The 9,593-nt window shown below is 33.9% G+C and overlaps 1 protein-coding gene across 1 annotated transcript in view; it reads right to left on the reverse strand.

Moving 5' to 3' along the window:
* LOC109861960 (ankyrin-3-like) overlaps window positions 1-5,176 on the reverse strand; it is a 6,547-nt gene extending 1,371 nt beyond the window's left edge. Inside the window, exons 1-13 of the mRNA XM_020441820.1 lie at window positions 4,591-5,176; window positions 4,284-4,481; window positions 3,976-4,173; window positions 3,668-3,865; window positions 3,362-3,559; window positions 2,345-2,542; window positions 2,036-2,227; window positions 1,507-1,704; window positions 1,196-1,396; window positions 892-1,089; window positions 579-776; window positions 266-463; window positions 3-161 (exon numbers count right to left, since the gene is read on the reverse strand). Coding sequence (XP_020297409.1) covers window positions 3-161; window positions 266-463; window positions 579-776; window positions 892-1,089; window positions 1,196-1,396; window positions 1,507-1,704; window positions 2,036-2,227; window positions 2,345-2,542; window positions 3,362-3,559; window positions 3,668-3,865; window positions 3,976-4,173; window positions 4,284-4,481; window positions 4,591-5,008 — 2,752 coding nt within the window. The 5' untranslated portion in view covers window positions 5,009-5,176. The remainder of the gene's footprint in view (window positions 1-2; window positions 162-265; window positions 464-578; window positions 777-891; window positions 1,090-1,195; window positions 1,397-1,506; window positions 1,705-2,035; window positions 2,228-2,344; window positions 2,543-3,361; window positions 3,560-3,667; window positions 3,866-3,975; window positions 4,174-4,283; window positions 4,482-4,590) is intronic.
* Window positions 5,177-9,593: the final 4,417 nt, after the last annotated feature.

Below are 9,593 nucleotides of genomic sequence, written 5' to 3' on the forward strand. Positions count from 1 at the left end.
TAATAGTAATTCAGCAATTTTCATATTCTCAAAATGAATCGCAAGATGAAGCGGAGTTGTGCCATCCAGAGTTTCAGCATTAACTTTAGCACCTTTGTCCAAAAGCACCTGAACACTACTTACATGTCTTTTTTGAGCAATGAGACACAGTGGTGTAATACCTGAAAAGGAAGAGATATATGTAAAATTAACTCTCCATTTAATGTTTAAACAGATGTTTATCAATCTGTAAATATCTTTTCTCAGCTGCAATATAAAATTATACCTGACTTATCACTGGCATTAACGTTAGCTCCATGATTTAATAGAAATCTAGCAATTTTCATTTTGTCAAATTTAATCGCATAATGAAGCGGAGTTGTGCCATCCCGAGTTTCAGCATTAACGTTAGCACCTCTGTCAATAAGCATCTTAACACCATCTACATGTCCTTTTTGAACAGCGAGACACAGTGGTGTATCACCTGAAAAGAAAAAGATATATGTAGAATTAACTCTCCAAGTAAACTCCATGTTGTAAAAGATGTTCATCACTCTGTAAATATTTTTTCTCAGCTGCAAAGGGAAGAGGAGTTATACCGTTATCGTTACTGGCGTTAACGTTAGCTCCATGATTTAAAAGTAAATCAGCAATTTCTATTTCCTTATTTTTAATCGCATCGTGAAGTGGAGTTGTGCCGTCCCGAGCTTCAGCATTAACGTTAGCACCTCTGTCGATAAGCATCTTAACACCATCTACATGTCTATATTGAACAGCGAGACACAGTGGTGTATCACCTGAAAAGAAAGAGATATATGTAGAATTAACTCTCCAAGTAAACTCCATGTTGTAAAAGATGTTCATCAATCTGGAAATATCTTTTCTCAGCTGCAAAGGGAAGAAGAGTTATACCGTTCGCTTTACTGGCGTTAACGTTAGCTCCATGATTTAAAAGTAAATCAGCAATTTCTATTTCCTTATTTTCAATCGCATCGTGAAGCGGAGTTGTCTCATCCCGAGTTTCAGCATTAACGTTAGCACCTCTGTCAAGAAGCATCTTAACAAATTGTCCATGTCCATTTTTAGCAGCAAGACGTAGTGGTGTAACACCTGGTGTAAATGTAGACATATATGTAAAATTAACATAAACTCCATGTTTCGAAAAATGTTCAAAAATATATATATATAATTTCTCAAGTGCATTATAGAGTTATACCTAACTCATGACTGGCATTAACATTAGCTCCATGATTTAAAAGTAATTCAGCAATTATCATTTTCTCATATTCAATCGCATAGTGGAGCGGAGTTGTGCCCGACCACCGAGTTTCAGCATTAACGTTAGCACCTCTGTCGATAAGCATCTTAACACCATCTACATGTCCTTTTTGAACAGCNAGATACAGTGGTGAAATACCTGAAAAGGAAGAGATGTATGCAGAATTAACTCTCCAATGAAACTTAATGTTCAAAAAGACGTTCATCAATCTGTAAATATCTTTTTTCAGCTGCAATATAAAAATATACCGTAAGTATCACTGGCATTAACGTTAGCTCCATGATTTAAAAGGAATTCAGCAATTTCCATTTTGTCATATTTAATCGCATCATGAAGCGGAGTTGTGCCATACCGAGTTTCACCATTAACGTTAGCACCTTTGTCCAAAAGCATTTTAACACCATTTAATTGTCCTCTGTGAATAGCAAACCACAGTAATGTAACACCTGAAAAAAAGAAATATATGTAGAATTAACCCTCCAATAAACCCTCAAGTGGTACACTAGTGTGAGACACGTATGAGATATTCGAATTGCTTGCGCAGAATGTGCGATAATCATCGCTCAGCACTATGCACTGAATGCGAGCGTTTTGTAAATTAAGGTATAATATCTTTCTTTTTCATATTGTAAAAACTAAACCATTTGTATACATAATCTCATTTTTTCTGTAGTGCGAATTTGCACCAGTGTACCAATTGTGGGTTAACCTTCATGTTTTAAAAGATGTTCATCAATCTGTATCCTTTCTCGTTTGCAATATAAAGAGAAGTTATACCGTTGGCGTTAACGTTAACTCCATGATTTAAAAATACTTCAGCAAGTTTTATTTCCCTATTTTCAATAGCATTAGGAAACAAAGTTGCGCTATATCGAGATTTAGTAAATACGTTAGGACGTCTGTCAAAACAAATCGAGTCGACAAATTTTTCATGTCCTTTTTTAACAGCAAGAAGCAGTGGTGTAACACCTAGTGTAAAGGAATAGATGTAGTTAAGTAGAAGTAATATAAACTCTATGGTTTAAGATGTTCATCAATCTGTATATTACAGATTAATCCTTTCTCAGTTGCAATATAGAGTTATACCTGACTTATCACTGGCATTAAGGTTAGCTCCATGATTTAAAAGTAATTCAGCAATTTCTAATTTCTCATGTTGAATCGCATCGTGAAGCGGAGTTGTGCCATCTAGAGTTTCAGCATTAACGTTAGCACATCTGTCCATGAGCATTTTAACACCATCGACATGTCCTCTTTTAACAGCAAGGCAGAGTGGTGTAACACCTGAAAAAGAAGAGATGTATGTAGAATTAACACTCCAATTAAACTTAATGTTCTAACGCCCGTTCTCATCATCTTCAAATGACTTAATCGGCCGATTATTCTATTGGAAATGCCAGACGTATCAATCGTTTAGCAGAACGGACCAAAACGATTGATACTTAATCGCTGATTAANTTAAGGCGGTACTGGATACCGACCATAGAGTCCTGTAAACCGACGTTTTTATAACCTAAATTTCTTTATTTTCTAATTTTATTTACTGCACAACATTAAAAGCGCTTTTACAGAAGCAAATAAATATATAAAATTATATAAAGCTTTTGAAAATAGGTATATAATGCTTTTTTGAACTTGTTTTATATTCATATTGATAGTATATGGTATCAAATACACATCATCACAAACTCAGATTTCTCTCATCAATGAGATAGTCAAATCATAATTTGAATAGCTCATTCAATTTGGTCTTGTCGTATGTTTGGCGGTAATTCAGTACAAGTACGTACATAAGCTTAGATATAATTCTACATCCATGAATATATGGTGAGGCAATAGAAGAAAACAATCTAAGAAAAAATTTGTGCTGAATTTTGACATTCCAAAGCACACCAGCCATTTCTTAGCACAATTTACTTATTTCTGGAAAAGCATTTTAAATTTGATGCAGNAAATACGACACAGATCTGATTTAAGACCGTCGGTTTACAGGTCGCTATAGTCGGTATCGAATACCCTCTTAATCCGAGATGCTAAAAACGGGCGTAAAAGATTTTCATCAATCTGTAAATATCTTTTCTCAGCTGCAATATAAAATTATACCTGACTTATCACTGGCATTAACGTTAGCTCCATGATTTAAGAATAATTCAGCAATATCTATTTCGTTATTTTCTATCGCATCGTGAAGCGGAGTTGTGCTATCCCGAGTTTCAGCATTAACGTTAGCACCTTTGTCCATGAGCATTTTAACACCATCGACATGTCCTCTTTTAACAGCGAGAAACAGTGGTGTAACACCTGAAAAGGAAGAGATGTATGTAGAATTACCTATCCAATTAAACGTAATGTTCACAAAGATGTTCATCAATCTGTAAATATCTTTTTAGATGCAATATAAAGTTATACCTAAATTATCACTGGCATTAACGTTAGCTCCATGATTTAAAAGTAATTCAGCAATTTCTATTTCCTTATTTTCAATCGCATCGTGAAGTGGAGTTGTGCCATCCCGAGTTTCAGCATTAACGTTAGCACTTCTGTCCATGAGCATCTTAACACCATCGACATGTCCTCTTTTAACAGCAAGACACAGTGGTGTAACACCTGAAAAAGAAGAGATGTATGTAGAATTAACTCTCCAAGTAAACTTAATGTTCAAAAAGATGTTCATCAATCTGTAAATATCTTTTCTCAGCTGCAATATAAAGTTATACCTAAATTATCACTGGCATTAACATTAGCTCCATGATTTAAAAGTAATTCAGCAATTTCTATTTCCTTATTTTCAATCGCATCGTGAAGTGGAGTTGTGCCATCCCGAGTTTCAGCATTAACGTTAGCACTTCTGTCCATGAGCATCTTAACACCATCGACATGTCCTCTTTTAACAGCAAGACACAGTGGTGTAACACCTGAAAAAGAAGAGATGTATGTAGAATTAACTCTCCAAGTAAACTTAATGTTCAAAAAGATGTTCATCAATCTGTAAATATCTTTTCTCAGCTGCAATATAAAGTTATACCTAAATTATCACTGGCATTAACATTAGCTCCATGATTTAAAAGTAATTCAGCAATTTCTATTTCCTTATTTTCAATCGCATCGTGAAGTGGAGTTGTGCCATCCTGAGTTTCAGCATTAACGTTAGTACCTCTGTCCATGAGCATCTTAACACCATCTACATGTCCTTTTTGAACAGCGAGACACAGTGGTGTAACACCTGAAAAGAAAGAGATATATGTAGAATTAACTCTCCAAGTAAACTCCATGTTGTAAAAGATATTCATCAATCTGTAAATATCTTGTCTCAGCTGCAATATAAGTTATACCTAACTTATCACTGGCAGTAATGTTAGCTCCATGATTTAAAAGTAATTCAGCAATTTCTATTTTATTATTTTCAATCGCATTGTGAAGCGGAGTTNTGCCATACCTAGTTGTAGCATTAACGTTAGCACGTCTGTCTAGGAGCATCTTAACAATTTCTATGTCACCGTTTTTAACAGCAAAATTAAGTGGTGTATTATCAGTTTCATCAGTGTTGCTGTTAACTTTAGAACCGTTTGTTAAAAGTAGTTTAATAACTTCTGTATGCCTATTCTCAATAGCATCACAAAGTAAAACATATCCTTCTTTCCATGCTTGTGAATAAGATAGTCCATAATAAGTAAGTATCTCCCTTGCTCTTTCTAGGTTTCCTTCACGAACTGCACGTATTAACCTGTAGCTTATATCAATATAGTTCATTGTAAAAATAGTGCTCAATTTGCATTTGTTTTTTCTCTAAAATTTCTCTATGTTGTTTCTCTGTTTAAGTTTTAGTTTTGGTTTTCCTATAATTATCTATACGTATATAAGTCGCAATTGTTTGTTCGTATAAAATTTAGGTAGCGGTAATGGGAGCTTTCCAGCTACGTACACAACGCGCAGTGTTGCCAGATTCTTAAATCGTTTTTTCCCAACTAGAAATGGCCAATTGTGACTTGATTAATCGACAATCGAATTGTTATTGTTCATAATCAATTGTTTTTTTTTGCAATTGTTACAAATTCGATTAATCGATTGTATGATTGTTTTTGGGTTGCAAATAATCGATAATCGAACAAAAAACTTCTATTTCCAGTTTGTTGTTTATCTCGTCCGCTCCTTTTTTTTGATTTAGTGATGTGTTGTCGTGAGTTTTTAAATTAAGTTTTTAAATTAGTATCCTTTATATAAGTACGTAACTTTATAGTAAAGAGTCGGAGATTTTGCAATTTGGTCCTTAAGATTTAAAAAATTAAACTACATAAAAGCAGTTTTTGTAATGCATTTTTAGCAAAAGTGCAGTTTGATTTTTGTCGACTCTTAGGCCCGAATTCATAGTCGCTTCTCAAATCTTAGATCTCGTCTCCAATCTCAAATTTTAACTCTCAGGCTGCCTTTACATGCGGCGTAACTTGCGTAAGCGTAACTTGCGTATATAGTAATTTACTAAATTTACTAGAAGAAGTTACGCTAGAAGTTACGCCATTCTGAAAGTCGCCATTTACATGGCGCGTATTTNATTAAATTCGCGTAAAGCGTAAACACGATTTTTGTAAAGCTAACCAATAACAAATCAGGCCTTCTATTATACAATACAGCAGAAATACTAAGTGGCTTCTCGATTGGTTATTATTATTTACGAGTATTGTTAAATACGCGTCATGGAAATTGGATACTTTGCATGTAAGAATGTGTGAAAGCGTAATATATGTAGTCGTATGCACGGTGAGGTTAGGATTGTAGTAAATAAGACCGGTCTTGTTAACTACTGACAATATCGGATATACTATCGGATAAAAAGTATTAACTGCTAATAATCGAGTAAATACATTATATATATATATATATATATATTAATTAGCTTTTGAAGTTTGGAATTGATACATTTATTTTTTTTTTATTTATTGAAAACGTGAAGGTAAGGAAGATTATTTACTACTTTGTCACATGTACTTAATTCCTCTAAAAGAAAATAAATTTTTTATTTTTTAAAGTTTTATTAGGCTGTAGGTATATTTAATAAAGGACTTGTTTTCCAAAATGTTAATAATAGAAATATTTTATTGTACNTCAATATAATAAAAAACTTAAATTAAAAAACATTTACTTTTTGCAGGCGGCTTGTAATCGTCAAAAAAGATTTGCTCCGATTCTACAAAGAAATTAAAACGTCATTTTCGCTGTAAAAATTATAAGAAATTCCGACAAATGAAAATAAATAAACAAATTATTATATATTTCTGCTTGTAAAATTTAATAAATAAAAAAAGGCTAATACAAGACGTAAACAGAGTCTGTGTTTAAATAATTTATTCTATGTTTAACGTTTTAAAATCTTTATCGTTTTGAAAACGTTGTTGACATTGTTTGACATTAAACATAGAACAAAACATTTAAACACAAATACTTTGTTTACGGCTTGTATTGGCTCTTTTTATTTAATAAATAAACAAACGTTTCAATTTTGTAGTTCGTGTTTGTGTAGGTACTCTATTTTCAGTTGATGAAAAATCTTTTGTGGATGTCGGGGTTTGTGAAAAAACGTCAACAGAATCGAGCGACTGTGGAGAAATATTTGTAGGTGTCGACGTCCGTGAAGAAACATATAAGGAAGTCTGTGGAGAATTGTTGCTGGCTGAAATCTGTGTGTGAAGCGTTTTCGAAGGTCCAGCTATAGCATTACTTTTGTGTTGCTCATTTTCTGTGTTAAATGAAGTGACTACTTCATTCTTAGCACTGGCATCTGGTAATGGACTTACTGTCCTAAAATTTATTAATGAATGGATCACACATGTGACATATTCTCTTCAATTTCTTACCAAACAATAAAAGTGATGTACATGTGAATGTTAAAGAATAAGAACTTACTGTCGTGTTTGCAATGATTCGTTCAGGAATCTCATAAGCTCATAATATTGAAACCTCGAGTTATTATTGGTTTTAGTAGCAGTAGCTGCCGATCTACTGAGTATGTATGCTCGAATCTTCTTGCGAGCTTTTATATAATTATCTCACAGATACTTCCATCGAGCTTTAGCTTCCTCTGGACTGAGAAATCCTTGATAAATAATATACTTTGATTCTAAAACTTATTTACTATATGATAAGAAAAATAAAAGAAAAGTCCTTCTAGATAGTAAAATATACCTTGTAGTATATTCAAAACTTCCATCCATAATGCATTTTTGCGCAACATAGTTCTCTCCGAAGCAGGTATACAAGAATCATACAGTCCACGTTTGCTTCTAACTGCTTCGATTAATAGTTCATCCAATTTTTCTTTTCTGTCAACCATTGGATTTTTTTTCAACTGTTAAGTATAATATACATAAGTACTTCATTTATTTAATGGAACGAAGCGAACTTAAAAAGTCACATATATATTGTCACGACATGATTTTCGGCAATATTAACGTGGTCTACTTGTTCAATATAATGTTTAAAGCAGTTATGATCAACAAAGTCTGTGTTGAAACGAAAAAGCCATCCGCAGTATTCACATTTATGCTGTATTAAAAAAAAAATGTAAGTAAAAATGTATAAGTTGCAGCAGAGTGCTAAAACTAATCCAGACATGCAAATAACAGATAATACTAATTATTAGGCATAACCTTAAAATTATCTCGTCATACTGTGCAAGCAATGTACCGAATTATGTTCAAGTATCAAATATATTATTTTTAGAAACTTTATATAGAATGTTTTAAAACTTGTTACCTTACCTGAATTTGATCCATTTTTTCTAATTTTTGTGAGTCAAATTACATTACAATACTTGGTGATTGCACGTACACACACATCACTAATACATATGCATTACCGATTTACGTGAAAAATTGGATTTGGCGTATCGGCAAAAGCGTAAAATGCGTTAAATAACTAAGCGGATATGCATATAGTAGATGAAACGATTTGATTGGTTGACGGAGTTTGGCGCAAGTTACGCTTACGCAAGTTACGCCGCATGTAAAGGCAGCCTCAGGTCTCGAATCTCCAAACTCAAATTTCAATGCAGTGGCCAATCATGAAATTCGGTGTTTCATAACTAAGTAGAGATTATAGACTTTCGGTCCACTGAACCATTTTTGCATCAAACCAAACCAGAGATTATAGATTTTCCTAATTAATAATAGAGATTTATAATAAGGTATAAATAATGGTCTTCAATGAGAGGCCATAACCTTCAATTAAAGAATATATATTTGTTATGTTTGTTCACTCACAAAAATAAACTAACTTTGTTCTTTAAAAGAAAACTTGAGTCGTTTATTAAAACGTGTGAATGGTTACAGGAATGAACTTGGAATGAATGAAGATACACAACGAACAAGAGAATCGTTGTTAAGAAATAATTGAATGATTGTGTATCGGTTTCTAGGATGTCGACATTTGATTGTAGTAACGATATCGATGTATTGATGTATCGATTACTACATCTCCCCCTTTTAAAGACGTTGACAGACGTAATCCTTGTATCTGATTGGACTGCGTTGTGTTCGCGCTGATTGCCGAATTGGCCTTGCAGATTCGGAAGCCGGTAGAGATTCAGATGGCGTAGACTTTTTATGTTCCAACTGCAGTGTCTCGGACGACGTCTCTCTTTGTTGCATTACACTTTGTGGTTGAGAATCCACTTGCTGTTGTGAAGAAACTTGAGGCAGTAAATCCACTTGCTGTTGTGTAGAATTAGCTAAAACTGGATCAACTTCTTGTTCTTTGTCGCAAAGTGCTTCGTGATGTGTAACTACTTGCTGAGTTTCTTGTAATGTTTGTTGTTGTATAGTGTCTGTGAGATCGAAGACATTGATGAGAATTTTCGCGGGAAGTTCTTTTTCGTCTTTGTCACTGTGCCTAAACTTCAGTTGATTGGCGTGTGCACGAACCAGTCGACTTCGTGTTTGAACAAGCACATTATACAGAACTTTGCCAACCCGCTCAATGATTTTTTTAGGTATCCACGACCATTTATTTGCTGCATGAACCTGAACAAAAACTTGCGTACCCGGATCGAAAATTTTATCTCTTGCTCCGTGTTTTCGATTATATTGCATCTCTTGCTTAAGCTGTTTCTCATTTGTAGATACTTGGTAAGAAGAAGGTTTCAGTAAATCCAATGATGTCCGTATTTGTCTACCCATTAGTGCTTCAGCCGGAGACAACTTGTTAGGAACATTTGGATTTGGAATGAACCTATAACACTGTAGGAAAACAGAAAGAAAATCCATTGACGAAAAGTTGCTACTATTTTCCCCAGCTTGTAGTTTAGCAAGTCCTCGCTTGAAAGTATCCACGAAACGCTCAGCCT

This window comes from Pseudomyrmex gracilis, unplaced genomic scaffold (genome assembly GCF_002006095.1).
Source record: "Pseudomyrmex gracilis isolate BER0280 unplaced genomic scaffold, ASM200609v1 scaffold_1200, whole genome shotgun sequence".
In the NCBI taxonomy this organism is placed as follows: domain Eukaryota; kingdom Metazoa; phylum Arthropoda; class Insecta; order Hymenoptera; family Formicidae; genus Pseudomyrmex; species Pseudomyrmex gracilis.